The 18,380-nt window shown below is 34.7% G+C and overlaps 1 protein-coding gene across 1 annotated transcript in view; it reads right to left on the bottom strand.

The window, feature by feature from the left end:
• The window catches only part of LOC128224371 (exonuclease mut-7 homolog), a 35,326-nt gene extending 16,946 nt beyond the window's left edge, over positions 1–18,380 (bottom strand). Inside the window, exons 1-12 of the mRNA XM_052934190.1 lie at positions 18,218–18,380; positions 15,559–15,735; positions 13,490–13,575; positions 10,237–11,460; positions 8,675–8,728; positions 7,767–7,906; positions 6,524–6,624; positions 5,318–5,391; positions 4,265–4,461; positions 3,597–3,693; positions 2,192–2,358; positions 420–565 (exon numbers count right to left, since the gene is read on the bottom strand). Of these exons, the coding sequence (XP_052790150.1) occupies positions 420–565; positions 2,192–2,358; positions 3,597–3,693; positions 4,265–4,461; positions 5,318–5,391; positions 6,524–6,624; positions 7,767–7,906; positions 8,675–8,728; positions 10,237–11,460; positions 13,490–13,575; positions 15,559–15,735; positions 18,218–18,350 (2,596 nt within the window). The 5' untranslated portion in view covers positions 18,351–18,380. The remainder of the gene's footprint in view (positions 1–419; positions 566–2,191; positions 2,359–3,596; positions 3,694–4,264; positions 4,462–5,317; positions 5,392–6,523; positions 6,625–7,766; positions 7,907–8,674; positions 8,729–10,236; positions 11,461–13,489; positions 13,576–15,558; positions 15,736–18,217) is intronic.

Here is an 18,380-nt window from a genome sequence, read left to right as displayed (position 1 = left end):
GGGCGTCATGGACAAAGACCCCAAACCTATGGTTGCTAATAGCAATGATTCACTCTTCTAATCCTTCAAAGTTCAATAAGGCTAATAAATAATGTTGATATCAATTCAGAATACAACATTTACAGCCCATGAAATTGCCTATAGACAATCATTAAGTACTGGGCTTTCAATTTTCGCGGGTGTTTAAAGGTCCGCCCACTTCCACTCATCTGATACACAATACCTGCATCAGAATTTGACTTGACAAATGTGACAGCCAATGAGGTAGTAATTAAAGTCAGTTAGATGACTGGAATTAACTCTAAATGATTAAGAAGGGCTCATTTGCTACACTCACTCCTCACATTCTTAATCAGTAAAATTTTAATTCATGACATTTAACAATTATGTTAACACTACCAACAATTAATTTTGCTTACCGAGTTTGAGGACTTTCTCAGAGCAGAGGAATGATGTAAAAAACTTCTCCCATAGTTGATTATTTTCACCGACAGCAAATTTGTCTAATGCTGGCAAGTCCAGCAGATATGCTTTGTCCCTGAGAGCTAGTTGGAGTAAGGCAACCCTGAAATTAAATTGACACTCTTATTCAAAATCAATAATTACAAGCTGTCCCACATTATTAATATGACGTCTACCGCCACAATTATGACGTCAGCTTGAATCGATTATGTGTACATGGTGTCATTTAATGTTTTGTAGATTTTTTATTTATTGTTACTTTGTAGTGATATTTCATGTATTTGCTCAAGATGATGAATAAATCGTCAAGAGAACTTTGTCAACAATTAATTCATTAGTTTTTTGGAAATAAGGAAAGTCTACGATTTATTGGGATAGCCCTCATACTTCTGTATAACAAACATAAATTTTGAGTGATAAACCTTTAACTTATAACTTACTAAATAATGGATTTAGGGCAAATATTAATTACTGATAATAAAATTGTAACTGTGTATTTAATAGCTGAAAGTGTACAAATATTAAATGATTGGTGAGTGCTAAAATATTTACTGTGATCGTTTATCATCTCATATGGTAGAAATACCTGTTATCTGCACATTTCTTTCAAATTAATCTTGTATCCGTCATAAAAACCATTGTTTCCTACATGTACTCATCCTTTTCAGTATATTAAAAAAATTGTATTTATTGTAGGAAATCTTGTTTGGGAGTAAGAGTGCATCTTTACATACTTTCTGAGATATCCATATTAACACATTATTAATGCCATTGGATGGATCGATGGTAAAAAAGATGTTGCGGATCAGTGGTGGAAATCATAACAAATAAGCTTGTCTGACACTGGTGAAAATATGACTGCCGGGCTTGTTTCTTCTATTTTGTTTCTTAGCTTAGTCAGTGGCGTAGCTTCCACAAGGCCATAAGGCCCGGGCTTGCACATCAATTTGCCTTTTTTATGGAATTTAAAATTGATTTGGACAAACTACTCAAAATTCTGTATTTGTCTTTGATTTTTTAAGCCTGTTTTTCATTCTGATACAGGCCAAAATGCACCATTTGCAAGCTTTGTTTTCAAAATTTCCCCCCTTTCTTTTGTGTATGCACATCAAATTGGCTTTAGCTACACCCCTGTAAGTAGTTGTGTAAGAATAAGGGTTTGTCTTTATACCTTGATTATTGATGGATGTAGCTTAAGATTTTAAAACTAGGTTTTATATTTGAGCATTTCCTTCTTTGCATACTTTAAATGTTAATTAAATACTTTATAACCCTATTAATAATAAAGTTATCTGTGTTACAATTCATGTCGTTCATGTAATAGCATTGAAAATCTGTCCTCAGAAACATACTTTAAATGTTAAAGGCCTAATTTAAGGAATGTTAGGCATGATAATCCCCTGCTGTGCATCTCCTGCTAATTGCACAGATGTCACAGTAGGGGCCAATTTCCTGTGTATTCGTTTAATGGCTCAGGGCCATATAGGGTCCATTTCTATAACAAAAACTCCAAAACTGCACAGCAGGATACTCAGATCCGAGATCTGATAAGAGGGATCAAGGCAAGTAGATTAAGATCAATACACAGAGGTTGAGTACTGTACACAGATTTGGGGTAGTCACTTATAGAAGGCTTTCACTAGGCTTTTAATGGAATACTTTGTTACCACTAAGCTATCAGTTTTGAAATTTATGTATTTAGTGTTAAAACATTGAAAACATGTCTCACTTTTGAATCTGTCCTAAGAAAGCAGGCTTCCATTCAGAGTCGATACCCACAATCGTCCCTGGCTTAGTTATACATGACAGACATTCCCTGTATTTCTCCAGGGTGTCAACAATATGCACAGACTCCAAGGGAAGGGACAGCTGGTGATAGGCGGAGCTGATTTCTGCCTGTAAATTATAAAAAAATAAGTCCAAGGTCCAAGCATTCTATATTTATTGAGCGAACACAATGTGTAAAATTTGACTGACAGACACACGGACGGACAGAGCAAAATTATTACATATTCCCATAAATGGGGGAGACATAATTATGAACAGAGGAGTCATTGTTACATTTGTATACAAAGACTTCAGACAGCTTGTGGTAGGCTGAGCCGATTTCTGCCTGTAAGTTATGAAAAGATGAGTCATTGTATATAAGGGACAGCTGGTTATAGGCGGAGCTGATTTCTGCCTGTAAATAAGGAAAAGATGTGACATTGCTGTACACACAGACTCCAAGGCGAGGGACAGGTTGTGATAGGCTGAGCTGATTTCTGCCTGTAAATAAGGAAAAGATGTGACATTGCTGTATACACAGACTCCAAGGCGAGGGACAGCTGGTTATAGGCTGAGCTGATTTCTGCCTGTGAATAATGGAAAGATAAGTCATTGTTGTATACACAGACTCCAAGGCAAGGAACAGCTGGTTATAGGCTGAGCTGATTTCTGCCTGTAAATAAGGAAAAGATGTGACTTGCTGTATACACAGACTCCAAGGGAAGGGACAGCTGGTGATAGGCGGAGCTGATTTCTGCCTGTAAATAAGGAAAAGATGTGACATTGCTGTATACACAGACTCCAAGGCGAGGGCCAGCTGGTTATAGGCTGAGCTGATTTCTGCCTGTAAATAAGGAAAAGATGTGACATTGCTGTATACACAGACTCCAAGGCGAGGGACAGCTTGTGATAGGCTGAGCTGATTTCTGCCTGTAAATAAGGAAAAGATGTGACATTGCTGTATACACAGACTCTAAGGCGAGGGACAGCTTGTGATAGGCTGAGCTGATTTCTGTCTGTAAATTATGAAAAGATGAGTCATTGTTGTATACACAGACTCCAAGGCAAGGGACAGCTGGTTATAGGCTGAGCTGATTTCTGTCTGTAAATTATGAAAAGATGAGTCATTGTTGTATGCACTGATACCAAGGGCAGAGACAGCTGGTAATAGGCGGAGCTGATTTCTGCCTGTAAATTATGAAAAGATAAGTCTAAACTATTGTTTTTACAAAATGGTCTGCTTTGCGCCTTACTTAATACCTCAGTTTAGCACGAGTTCACCTAGGCCTCCCCCATAAGCTGTTGCCTTGGTTTGTGGTAGGCCTGGTTAAAACACTACCGTTTAACAAATTTGTCTCCTTCAATACCTCAGTAAAGCATGAGTTCTCCCAGTCTTCCTCATCAGCGGTCGCCTGGGTTTGTGGTAGGCCTGGCAACATTGGGGTCTGCTGGCTCTCTGGTTGACTGAAATATACATCATATTTTATGGTGAGAAACCGATGTTTCATAACTAAATTCAGATATATAGATACATTCAATGAAGTGCATCACAAAATTATCAATATAGTAATAGCAGTTCAACTTGACTGCATAGACAACTTCACTTAACAAGAGCGCCAATGTTGTCTTTTGTTGTGTTCTTGTTCTTTTTTTTCAGGTAAACAAGGGACATAACTCATAATTACTCAGGCAAGAGTTGTTGGCCCTGCTGTGTGTGTGTGCATCTTGTCCCTAGTTTTCGCATGCCATTACCTTTAAATTTTCATTAAAAAAACACTTGTCAAAGTTTAAAATGCAAATTATACCATGGAAACGTGAGGCTATTTGAATAAAACTGGACAAGATTGTCTTTAGGCTATTTTGCACATGAAAGCAATTTGATTGGTCAACATAAATTGTTGTATAAATATTGACCAATCAAACAACATTTTGGCTGACTAATAAAACCAAAGAATTAACCTGCGTTATATAAATGGATGCAAAAGATTTTTCATACAACTGGTTGCAGAAGAGTTGTGTGTCACATACAATGTACCTTCTTAATTCATCCCTGGCCACCTTAACAACCTCTGGTATCACAGAATCATCAAGCTGATAATAGTTGGCCCATTTCACTGCTTCAACTACCTCACTAAACAGTGCTAGTTGCTCTACCAGCTGTTCCTTCATGTAATTGTTTTCACCCACGGCTCCTTCGATCATCTCTTCCCAACTCCCGGAGCCCATACCTTTCTGAAGAGAGAAACAAACAGTTTAAGGAATTGGTAAATCGCTACACCAATATGCGAATTGCAGATAAAACATTCAAATCTATGCTTATCCCTCAAACTTTGTTCTATAAAAACTGAAGCTTATCGTGTCTAAGCCTCTGCACCTACCCCTCCGCATGTACATGTATCTCTTGTATAGCCGGTACCTGAGGCTTCCTACCACTCTTGTGTTGATATTCAAAAGGAACTGAGGTCTCAACAATGTTTAACTACTAAGTTGGGTGAAGATCCAATAAGAAATGGTGGCTCTATTGTGTTCACAAACCGTATTATAGCAATTTGACAATTTTCTGGGCCAAAATAATCCAATCATGCATGCACGAATCTGGCTGGTTTAAGTCAATATCTAACTAATAACATCTGTAAAAGGTTAGGAAACATTGTGTAATAAATTGTTGCTTGATGTTGTATTCACAAGCCATATCATAGCAATTTTGACAATTTCAAGGGCCATAATCCAGTCATGCATAACTGTGCGGATCTGGCTTGATATAAAAAAGAACTGTAAATCAATACCTAATTAGTTACAACTATATAAGTTTAGTAACAACCGGGTCTTGATTGGGGCTGGATATTGATTACAAGATGAACAAGTTGAACTATAGCAATTTTGACAATTTCAAGGGCCTTAATTCAGTCATGCATAAATGGATATGGCTGGTTTAAGTCAATATCTAACTAATTACTACTATATAAGGTTAGTAAACATTGTGTTAAATATTGTGGCTTGATGTTGTGTTCACAAGCTCAATTATAGCAACTTGACAATTTGGCCAATAGAGAGAAAAATTGAAACATGTCCTAAAATCTACACCCACCTCAATGTATCTCTTGTGAAGGAGGTACCTCAGGGCTCCAACCCCTCTTGCATTGGAAATGTTCGGACACAAGTCTGTAAAATGAAATACCGTTGAAAAATTCAAACCTTAATTTGCTAGGCTAACAAGCATTGATCTAAATGGGAAATTCACATTATTGTTCTTGGTTTTAGACAAATAAATAAACTCAGAGTAAAAACACAACAAAACACATTAAAGCATGAGGAGAGCTTTCACATCATAAAGTAAAGTATTTACACTATCATCGTAAGTAGGAGGTATATGAATGATAAATCACTTTGCTAAGTAATGGGGGAAACCTTTGCATACGGGATGTGTGTTTCAGGTCATGTGACAAGTGTGGGAAAATCCCAACTTACACCCTCTTGTAAGATGAGTCACTTGCAACTTTGTGCCACTTCTTATTTCTTGCATTGTTTGATTTAAGAAAGATTATGCCATTTCAATAAAGCACAATCAAATATATATGTATGCAACACTTAATAAAATTGAAAATAGATAATCACAAACACGCGATTTTAAGAGGAACTGTTTGAAGTAAACAACGTCGCACACATTTTTTGGTGAAATGTACAAAAGCGTGTCTTCTACATCAAGTTTTCCACAAACTGTTAGTTTTAGTTATGCAAGAAAAAATATCAATCATGTTTTTCCGTTCCGGATCGAAAAATCCAACGCTTCTCAGGCGACCCGGTTTCGATTCTCAGCCCCAGGGCGCAATTTGTGAGTTTGGTTTGTGGTCACCAAGCCGGAGAAGTGGGTTTCCCCCAGGTACTCCAGTTTTCCCCCAAGACATAAGACCACACTCCCGCATAAAATTGTACCAATGAGGGTGTTTAATATAATGTTGTAATAACTTGTTACACCAATCATTGTAAAAATAATTAAGTTTAAACTAACAAACAGGGCAAATGCAGCATGTAGGTGGTGTAGCAAGTTTTCATCACGCTGAGAAATCTTGGATCACGGGCATTTATGCAAGTGTCTCATAAATTTATACGTAATTTATGTAGAATCAATGCTTCTAGATGTAGAAATAGGATAAAATAATGCTCGCTCAATAGGGATAGACTGTTAGTTGAAAAATCCCCTGGTGTATTGTCAAAATCCCCAGGAATTCTGAACTAAAATGTTGAAATCCCCTGGAATGGTCTCCAGAAATAATGCATGTATGTTAGGACTCACCTGGTTGTATTTTATACAGTTTCATCAGTCTGATTGCAAGTTTACTGAGCGCTTTCTTCTGAAACTTATCCCGCTTCACCCCAGACACGTGCTGTGCAGAGCTAAAAGTTGGTATACACTAAGGTTACAATCTACTGATTCTTATACAAGTCGTACATAATGTAACCTTTTTTATGACAGTATAACATTATTGTATAATATTAATGTATATGCATATATCATTCAAATATCTTTGAAAATTGAGGTTGCCTTGGCTAAGTTCCTCAAGTTGTTTTCTACAGAGCGCTCAACAACAAAGCCACATGCAACAGCAAGTTAGCTAATAGAGCGCCCAGTATGACTCCTTGTCTAGAAATCAGCTCCCTGATGGAAAGCGTTTTATTCAATATACATGTAGGTTGTTGCGTAGAAAATCTGCGTGTAAAATCCCTGTGGACATTTGATTGTGAATTTTATTTAGTGAAATAAAGTATAGTTTTTAGGATTGCGGACACTGGGCTGAAGTTGAGCCCTATTATAGAATCAAGCAAAACAACAACTGGAATTTACTTAAACAACTCATCCCAGATGCATACACATTATATGTTCAAAAACTTAGTAATCATATCTGCTATTAACATAAACCTTGTCAACCTTTAGAAGTAACCCATTAAGGATGTAAAAAGTGTGAGTGCTTATTCGAAATGAACATTTAGATTATTTCTATGTTTAAGTTATATTGATAATATTGATTTACCATTTTATTATTGCATGGAAAACATATTTGAAAAACACCATAGTGACGCTATTATTGTTATGATATTTTATAGGGAGGTTATAAAACAATGTTTTAAGATGAGTGTATAGCAATTATTACGCATTTGATCCCTAAAGCTGCACTCTCACAGATATACCATTTTTACAACTTTTTTATTTTTTGTGTTAGAAGGAGCTAATTTTTGCGTAAATATCTGCAAAACAATGATCTAAGACTGCTGACAAAAAATCAGATCATAGATTTTTATACTTCCTTTTAAGAAAAAAAAGTTTTATGGTTTATAGCGTTACTTACTGTTTAGGAAAAGTGCATAAAACATCAATTTTAATTTCAAACTTAAACATAAAAATCTGTGATATAATTTTTTGTCAGCAGTCTTATATAACTGGTTTCCATTAATTTTCACAAAAAATGGCTTGTTCCAAGACAAAAAAAAAGTTGTCAAAATGTTCAATCTGTAAGAGTGCAGCTTTAAAGAAGGCTTACCTTAAAACAAGATCCAGGTTAGTATTTCTATCACATAGATGGTCAAGATATTGCACGAGAGACTGCTGGTACTCCGGTTGACCACACGCAAATGTCTCTAGGAGATTCACCTTGTCTTGTAGGAGTAGGGGCAGAATTATCTGAATCGAGTGAGGTGGAAAAAATATACATGGCTGCAATGATTTATCCTATTTAAAAGATTTATATTTTTTGTTCTTAAAGATGCACTCTAAATACTCCAAAATAATGTACCACAATTAATATAATTGTTTTATTTTACCACAAAGGGTGAATAATTATTGAAATCATGGTTTTTATGAAGGATAACGTGTTAAATTTGAAAGAAACGTGCATCAAACACAGTAAATCTTTTAGCACTCACCAGTCGTTTAATATTTGTGTGTTTCAGGTATTAAATACACAGTTACAATCTTATTTATAATCGTAAATAATATTTTTCATAAATGCATTATTTAGAAAGGAGTTAAAGGTTTATCACTCAAAATTTATGTTTGTTATACATGTGTATGTGCACATTGATTTTGAATCAGAATAATAAAGTCACTTTAAGTTTTGAAGAAAAAATACATGGCTGCAATGACTAGTCCTATACCATGTTTAATAATTCATTATTCATATCCAATATTATCTAAAACTTGTTAAGAAATCTCTCCTTAAAGGGACATTGTCAGCCTTGGTGAGCTTAATAAAGCGGTCGAATATGGGGTCTAAAAAGATTTGCAGAATCTAACTACCGACTTACAAAGGTACCGACAAAAAACATTTTAAATGATCTCTGTCTCAATGCTTATTAGCATTGTGATCATTCTTTGTTTTAACTGATTATAGAGCATGTTTTGGTAAGTTAATTTGCAAACAGTAGTAAAATGCAAGCATTAAACACAAACCTCGTGCATCTCAAAGTGTTTCTGAAGTCCCAGCTTTCCTGCACATACAGCTGCCTGAAAACACACAAAAGTGTTAAGTTGTAATTACAGTTGAACTCTGAAGGCTTGGCTGGATTTCCTCGTTAGCTGGAACTGGCTGTAAAGGACCCATATGTTTATACGTAGGTAAGTGTTCCCGCTTGGCTCGAATTCCTCGAGGCTGAAGGTATTTTCGTCTGGTCCCTTGGACATTGAGCTAAAGGGGTTCGACTGTACTTTATCATAAGCTATCAAAGTCAAACAAAAACATTCTGTACCTTTTCAGAAACAATTTCGGCGATGAATTCCGACACAGGCCGTTTTTACGCATGATTAAATTAAATTATATCAATTTCATTTCTATAATCGGGTTGTTATATGGAATATCTACTATAAAACCCTGTCAAAATTGAAATTTATACCCACAGGGGAAAAATCAATGTTTGCGATTACAAGGCAAAAAATATCTCAGTTGCCATTCTGGACATGGGGTATATTTATGTGCACAGTGATCTGACCATGGGGTAAAGACTCGCCATATAAATGGAACTTAAATATTGACAAACCATTTTACCTTATGAAAGTTTGAAACATTGTATATTATGCAAAGAGGGCAGTTGACTGGTGGCCAAAATGGACAGTTCAAATTGGGTTTTAGGTGCTAATAGAATTAACCATTTTTAAAAAAATATAGAGAAACTGGTTGGTTACATTTTCCCTGGGTTGATATGGCAACAGAAATAGTGTGAATGTATTTCAATAATGTGAGTTATGCTGTTTATATATTATACATATCTCTTTTTTACAACTGAAGTATTGTTAATATAAATTTATGTTAAGTCAATTATAAAAGTAAATCACTATAACAGCCCCTATTCACAAATTTCTCGAATCTTAAGTTCAGCACACAGATTCAGTAATGCAATTTTTAAATGCATCAAAAAATTATGTATTTCATTGGTTAAAAGATATGTCAATAATTGTAAAAGCTGCTATTTGACAAATTACAGTGAATTTCACCATAAATGCATTTCGCCTCAGAATTTGCATTTCTGCAATGAAATAAAGGTTAAATTACAAGTTTGAGTCTTGAAAAACTTGTCTAAAATTCACTATCAGGTCAAGATAATTAGTGAATATGGGTCACTATCAGTGTAATATCTAATTTCTGAAGTAAATCAGTGATATTGACATACCAATTGGAACTCCTCAGCCATTTTCCATCGAAAACAACCTCGGATGTATGCTGGTACATAGTAGAAAAAGTTGTATTTTTTTTTAATAATACTATTAATTAATCATATATTTTTTTAACGTGTAATTTGTATAACTACGATCAAACTGATTCCCAGTGAAGTGTATTATTGCATAAATAATTCATATTCTTAAGAATGTTCTTAGGTTTAACTGTTAAATTAAATTAACTACGCGTTCACCTTACAGCGTAGTTAAATGTAAAGAATTCTGACATTGTAAACCATCCATATGCATCTGAGGTTGTTTTCAATGGAAAATGGTCAAGTTATTCTGAATGGTTGACATACCTCTTTAAATTTTTTGTTCTCTAGAAATTTTTTAACAACAGGAAGGAAGTGGTCGTTGCCTTGGTAACGGAGATCAAAACATCTGACAATGATTTCAAACATAGTCATGTGCTTCCGTGTCCCCAAGCTGAACACCTGCATTTCCATGTTTTTACTCAATAGCTTTTCAATGTCCAACTTTGAGCGATTCTGTTTGCAGTATTTATCAAACTCTTTGATGACTTGGAAAGCGAGGGTTGTCGTTTTCGCAACATGCATGTCACTCGCATGTTCCAACAAATGTACCACCAGAGCAAATGGGTTAACAGATGTTGCATATTGGTGTGCCAGATATTGTGACATCTTCGTCCTGTCTTTTCGTGTATCATCTTGCCACATATGTTCAAGCTGCGACATTACTCGATTCATTTCATCAATATTTGGCTGTAGAGGAGAACTAGCTAAAGTCTTGGCAGCCCATCTCTCTGACGAAGCTGAACTTTCCGACTTTGAATTTTCCGATGAGCCTCCTTGTTGAACCATTGGCTTAAAGTCTTTCGGGTTATAAATCTTAGGTTTAACGACATACTGCTCGTAAGTTTGTGCAGACAAATCTTCCTCCCAGCCTGAGTTAGAATCACAACCTTTATCTAAATCCCAACCCCCCTTTTCGGAAACATGTGTAGCACCCTCAATACCAGAAGCACCAAAATCAGTAGTATTAATACCACCACTGCTGGCTCCCTGAATATGTTGCTGTGTTGTTTCCCATATTTCTACTCCGGTATCAACTTGAGGTGTTTTACTAGGCCCAGCTACAGGAGCTCCAGTAAAATCAATCCCCTTTTCAGGCCTGTGTTCAGCCATCTTCCCAAAGCCCCTTCCTCTCCCATTTCCAAATCCCCCTCGTCCCCCATTATTCCCCCTCCCCCACTGCTTTTCTCCCCCTTCTTTTGACCCCTTTTGCATCCTTCCTGGCCTTGCATCTTTATTTTCCACAGTGACCCCACGTCCACGAAATTTAGACCTTCCCCAACCAGAAATACTTGTATCATCCACATCTTGTTGTAAACATCCACCGAACTGTTTTTGGTTTGAATGGCCAGAACTTCCCCAATGAGGGATTGCTTGTTTCACAACCGTGTCAGTCTTTTCCCTGCATGAGGTGGCCCAATCTCTCTGTGTGTTAGACACAGTCATTCCTCTACCAAAAGATTTGGGTGAGACAGGTTCTGGGATATTGGACTGAAATGAATTAATATATACACATACATTTAGTAAACAATATTGTCCAAATCTGAACATGGATAAGAGTGAGGTTTGTGCCCCAGTAAATTTACATTTTACTGACCGTTCCAAGGTGGTACCTAATACTCCTTGATAAACATACCTAGTTTTTTATATATAGTATGTATGCACTGTGCTGTTTGTGGAGTTTTGTACTGTTCTTCCATGTTTCTTGTTTGTGAAATCTTGTTTTTACGTTCTTTGTCTTTTGCATTTACCCAGTGCCATTAAACTGAGTTTATGTTTAAACTTTTTGCTACTGAGCTTGTTTCTGTAGTTTTTCACATAAATATGTGATTTAAGTTTCATTTTAATATCTTGTCATAATAGGTCGGACAGTTTTGGTGTTTACACAACTCTATAACTGCCCCCAAATGACCACATTGAGGCTATAACAATACCCTGATTTATTTACTTCTAACAACAGACATGCTAAAATACTGTCACACCTATCAAAAACAACTATCAAAAATCTTATCCAGGCCTTTTTCTAGCCATTTCAAAAGACAGATATTCTGACCCATTCCAAATCGCAAATTTCATCAAAATCATGAATTCCCAATTTTTGCAGGTTACCGCTCAATTTTTAATTTCCAAATTTCCCAAATTTTACGGATAAATATTCCCAAAATATAGGTACATAAACGAGTTCCCAAAATGCCTAGAAAAAGCCCTGTTATATTTCCTGTCAGAAATATTTAACATATACATGTACTTCAAGAAGAAGTCCAAACTTCATTTTCCTGCCAACATTTAAGGCCTGTCTTAATGCTGGCCTTTATCAGGGCAAGACAAACTTCAGGAAATGTTGTCAATGTCAAAAACATTAAAATCGATGTCATAAATGTAAACATATTTTGGCATAATATCTGACAATACAGTATTGTCTTAAGTTAGGAATCTCCTTTATCATATGATATAATAGCAATAATAATTTTAAATTTATTATCAGAAAAACTTCATTATCATTGACTTGATTCAAAATACATACCGTAAATGACTGGGTATTAGACGCATTTTTCCCCCTCAGATTTCGATGTAAAAAAATGCCTGCGTATAATACCCAGTAACAATCTTTTGAACTTTTTTCTGAGGTCAATTTCAGGCCGAGAGTTTGTTTAGATTTATGTAGAAAGGGAAGTTACTCGCGTCATATCGATTGAGTATATACGGGTTAAAACGGCAATTGAAGATCAGGATACGGTATATCGCAAGATGTTTATAATTTAAAAAAATTATTGTACGATTTAAATTATTAAAATTATTCAATATTAATTTGAATAAAACAATAATTAAACATGCATATAGAAAGCAAAGTTGGGCACTGTCTAAATATTTTTGTCAGTTGTACGATAAGGTGTGAAAAATTCACACTGCCTTTAGACCTGTTTAACATACCAATACTACAAACTGATGCAATAACGGTCAGGATTTTTCACACTTTTCCATGTTCTTTATTCTTTTCTGTAGGTGTTGACACTTTGAGAACAAGCCCGTACAATATAAAGTCTTTGCATACAGTGACTTCCAAATTCATTCTCGAGGTTATCGTTTATGATATACTGTCAGAAAGAAATCTTACAAATAGTCATAAAAGGTACATTTCAGTGCCATCCAGAAACAATGTGTCACACTAAGTAATTTTCAGTGCCTATCCTAACATGAAACAAATAAAAATGAAACATATTTTGCATATCATTGTATGGTTTTAAAGATAACCATCGCCATTTTCACGAAAAAAATATTATTGTCACTGTCAACAAACATGGTGGCCAAGATTGATAGACGATTTTGACATATTTACTATGGGTCCTTTAACCCAAAACTTAGATTAAAAGTTTTTTCTCAGATTTTTCACGGATTTTTTTTTCCTGCGTATAATACCACCTATCGTCATATACCCAGTCATTTACGGTACATTTGTGCTAAAACACAAATACTTTTCTTTTCATTTGACTAATAAATACTTAGGAAATTGATTCCATACCTCCTGTGAAGGTTTGTGACTGAATCCTCTTCCAACAGACTGTGGTGAAGGACCAAGTGCAGCAAAACTGTGTGGCACATTTGGTCCTGAAATTCAAACAAAAAAATGATGACATTGACAGAGAGCATTTATAATTCTGGGTCTCTCAAATGAGGCTTAGCCTTGTATTATATATATTTTAGTTTAGAGAATATTTCAGTCAACTTACTGCATGATTCGACAAGAACGTCAGAGAGCAAATGCCAACCCCATCTGGGTTTTTTCCCCATTTGAACAAAAGGGCACCACTTGACAAAGATTAAAGTCAAATTTACCGGTGGCCGGCCTATTTAGCTAATAATACATGATATTCAAAAAATGTTGTTTTTTTCACAATTTCGCCACCAAAGCTATGACAATGCCTTTAAACCTTTTTATTTCGAAAAATAGTAAGGCCTAAAAAAAAATACATTTGGTTCGGGTGACCCGACCCTACCTACGGAATAGGCGCCGACCCTACCGTTTTAATAGTCAGTTTAAAAAAAAAGAAAAAAATAATATATTTTTTTATTTTTATTTTTTTTGGTTTTTAAATATATGGAGTTTAAAACCTTAAATGCTTATACAGGAGATAACTTTAACACTATTCTCCAATGATGAAAATGACATTCTTATATAAAGCCTAATAAAAAAAATTTAAAAAAAAAGCCTACCTACTCTACCTATTTTTGGAAAGGATGTAACCCTAACCAAACCTTTTTTTTTAGGCCTAATGACTTAATCTGTATGAACCACTTCCATGACAACCAAAATAGGCCATCAATACTGACATCTACTTCAACATGCACTTATAACTCCCAAATAAGCTTTACCACAATTAATAATATTGTTTCAATATTCCAAAAAGGATGAATAAATGTTGAAAACAATGGTTCTTTAATGAAGGATACCAATTTTAATTTTATAGAAATGAGCATAAAACATATGAGACTATACTAGACCACAGTAAATCTTTTAGCATTCACCAATCATTTAAAAAATTTGCGCTTTCTGCTATAATATACACAGTTGCAATCGTGTTATCAGTAGTAAATATTTTCTGTAAATGCATTATTTAGTATCGTAAGTAGTTAAGGTTTATCAGTCAAAATTAATGTTTGTTTTACATGTGTAATTGTATTGATTTTGAATTAGAGTGTCACTTTAAACGATTTGGTTCCAAAATCTAACAGTCTAAATAGTCATATATAATTTATTTCAAGGATTGATCTCAATTAAGTGTCATGCTTCATAAATGCAGGAGTGCATGCGAACCAATTCCATGAAGAACACAAGTGCATCGCCATTCCAACAATTTACTGCCTTCTAATGGCAGTTTCCCCTTGCGAAAGTGTTCATTTTCCCAAAAATACATGATATTTTCCCAATTAATTAAATAGAGCTTCTGTGAATGAATAAAAAACCAATGAATATATCAAAAAATAGACAAAAGCTTGATAAGACTCTAGCTCTTTTACAACATAAGGTATGCATGAAAAAGTAAAAACATGTATATTGGCTATAATATTTGCTATTTTAGCATGATGTTGTATTTTTCCCAGTCGAAAAAAAATCTGAGTTGCGAAGAACAGACGGTGAAAATAATTCCAAAAATAATCACTGTATTTGTCTGCCTCCCTCTTGTGTTCATACAGATCTATTGTACACTCCAAAAAATTTGAGTAATACTTAATATATAATTTTAATTTTAATTAATAATTAATCTTGATTAAAAGTTAGTCAAATTGTCCGCAAATGAGTACTTTATGTTAACGATAGGTTTTCAATATAACATATCTGTAATAAAGAATAAAAAATATTATAAGTAAACTAATGTCCTATACATCATTGGTTAAATGATGTTGACTTACGCTTATGAAATTGTTATCACATCCCAAAATTGAAATAAACAATGATGTCAGAAACTTCGCTTTATCCAATATGAACATCAAGTTTTCTTTACACATAAGACTAAGCGATATAAATACAGACATTATAAAACATAAAAATGTACCAAAATCAATTACCTTTTCATGTAATAATGATATTACCTTCATTCTGCTTCGTAACAGCTACCACCAAGTCATTGTATTTCTTCACAGGAGGCCCAGAAGTAACTTCAAACCCATCAGAGTCAGAATCAGAGTAAAAATCGTCATACATGATTTTCTTCGTCTTTTTTGCTGCCTTGTTCTTTTTAGTATGTGGTTCTTTACAGCTCTCTATAGCTGCAATTATAGAAATGTAGCCAAGTTGGAAGTCTGATAGTTTAAGGGAGACAATTCACACAGATTGATTTTACTTTTTACCAGTTATTGGCATTCGGAGCTCCTCGTTCATTTTTATAGAAAACAATCTCAGGAATTTTAACCCGAGAACAATGTTCTGTGACCTTATTCATGTCTTCAAGGCTATTTTATAACAGGTCAGACACAAAAAAAGAAGAACAAAAAAATTAACCAAAGAAGCCATAACTTTACAATCTACATGTCAATAGTCTACTTTTACCATTCTTAGTCTAAGTTTGATACTCAGACTCAGACATTTACTGGTGAATGAGTTCTACTGGAAGTTATTGCGCCTAATTAAGGCGTTACGCCACAATAATGCGCGTATAGGGAATGTTTTTCAACATTTGGATATTTATTGACATTTACTGGTGAATGAGTTTTATTGCGGCTAATTGAGGCGTTACGCCACAATAATGCGCGTATAGGGAACGTTTTTCAACATTTGGATATTTATTGACATTTACTGGTGAATGAGTTTTATTGCGGCTAATTGAGGCGTAGCCACAATAATGCGCGTATAGGGAACGTTTTTCAACATTTGGATATTTATTGACATTTACTGGTGAATGAGTTTTATTGCGGCTAATTGAGGCGTAGCCACAATAATGCGCGTATAGGGAACGTTTTTCAACATTTGGATATTTATTGACATTTACTGGTGAATGAGTTTTATTGCGGCTAATTGAGGCGTAGCCACAATAATGCGCGTATAGGGAACGTTTTTCAACATTTGGATATTTATTGACATTTACTGGTGAATGAGTTTTATTGCGGCTAATTGAGGCGTAGCCACAATAATGCCCGTATAGGGAATGTTTTTCAACATTTGGATAATTTATTGACATTTACTGGTGAATGAGTTTTATTGCGGCTAATTGAGGTGTAGCCACAATAATGCCCGTATAGGGAATGTTTTTCAACATTTGGATATTTATTGACATTTACTGGTGAATGAGTTTTATTGCGGCTAATTGAGGTGTAGCCACAATAATGCCCGTATAGGGAATGTTTTCAACATTTGGATATTTATTGACATTTACTGGTGAATGAGTTCTACTGGAAGTTATTGCGGCTAATTGAGGCCTTGCCACAATAATGCGCGTATAGGGAATGTTTTTCAACATTTATGGTGTTCCCTATAACGCCACAAGTAGATTTATTTATACCAATGTAAAATAAAATATTCGACTATTATTCTGCAACTACACTGAATTGTTTAAAAAGAACACATAAAAGGGACACATTAATGCTATACTAGTTAATACCTTTTACTTGTAAGTTAAATAACTTTTGTTTTCCATGAAAAACTGACGCTGATAGGCTTCTGTCAACTTTTCACTGCCATATTGGGTTAGCCACTATTAGTATATTTATCTTACGCAGTGACCTCCCCTGTCGGGACATTGATATTCCAGGGCTTTTTCTGCCCATTTTGGGAAAAAGACCCTAGACATTTTGGGAAATTTTGCGTCGTGAAAATAAGGAAATTGGGAAATTTTACAGTGTAAAAGAAAAAGCTGTCTAGTCTCCTGTGAATTAGGAAATGATTAGGATATTAGTTTATTTTCCCTTTAAAAGACCCACAATATCAATCCTTGGGGTGTAAATATCTATTGCAATAAATCATGACAGATAATATTTCATATCTCTGAATGTGATGAAAACAATGATTTCTGAGTTCAATTACTAAAAAAACTTCACATCACATAATTTATTAGGATGTTGAAAAAGAACCATTACAGGGAAAAAGAATTTCTAAAAAAAATAAAAAAAAAAAAATATATATATTTTTTGGATTGGGATTTTTTTTTGAAGATTGGGAAAAATATCTTATATTTAGCTTTGGGAATGGGTCCGATAGTCGGACCCGTGGGTACTATAGATACATTATTCATAATATTGAGAAAAAAATTTGACTGTTTTCTTGGTTCATATATATATGAATATATTTGTTTTATTAAAGCTTTTAAAAAACCTTATTTATGTGTTCACATTTTTATCAAATATTGATACCCTTACCTGAAGATGACTACCTGATTTCAAATGCGCATTTTATTAGTGGAGTTTTACCGAAACAGTTGCGCGATATACTTAGCGCTGGGATCTTGGCTACGAAGACAACAAGTGGGGTATGGACGCGTAGAGTCGCCAACACAAAAATCGTCAAAGACTCTGAAGGGGCTGTTCATATGGACTAATTGAGGCCAAGACGAAGAAAAAGTCAATAACAAATCAGGGGAATGATTACAATACAATCAACAAATTGCCACTTCATATCGTTTGAAGTGCCAATTAACAGCAGACTTCAAGAACAATAAAACTGCAATAAAACTATCGTATGATTCGGATATCAGATATAAAAAGTATAACTACAATACAACTATCATGTAATTCGGATGAAAAATTCGACAAAACTTACCAGTCAATAATTTGGTAACTTTGTCGAGTTTACGGTCTGAAACCTGTGTTCCCTTGGATTGGACTCTGATTCTAAATAGCTGATTGTAGAAATAATCTGCTGTCAAGATGAAATAATGAAGAAAAACAATCATTTCCAAACTTCACATTTTGCCACTCATAAA

This window comes from Mya arenaria, chromosome 17, assembly GCF_026914265.1.
Source record: "Mya arenaria isolate MELC-2E11 chromosome 17, ASM2691426v1".
Classification (NCBI taxonomy): domain Eukaryota; kingdom Metazoa; phylum Mollusca; class Bivalvia; order Myida; family Myidae; genus Mya; species Mya arenaria.
This window is presented reverse-complemented; position numbering and strand designations above follow the sequence as displayed.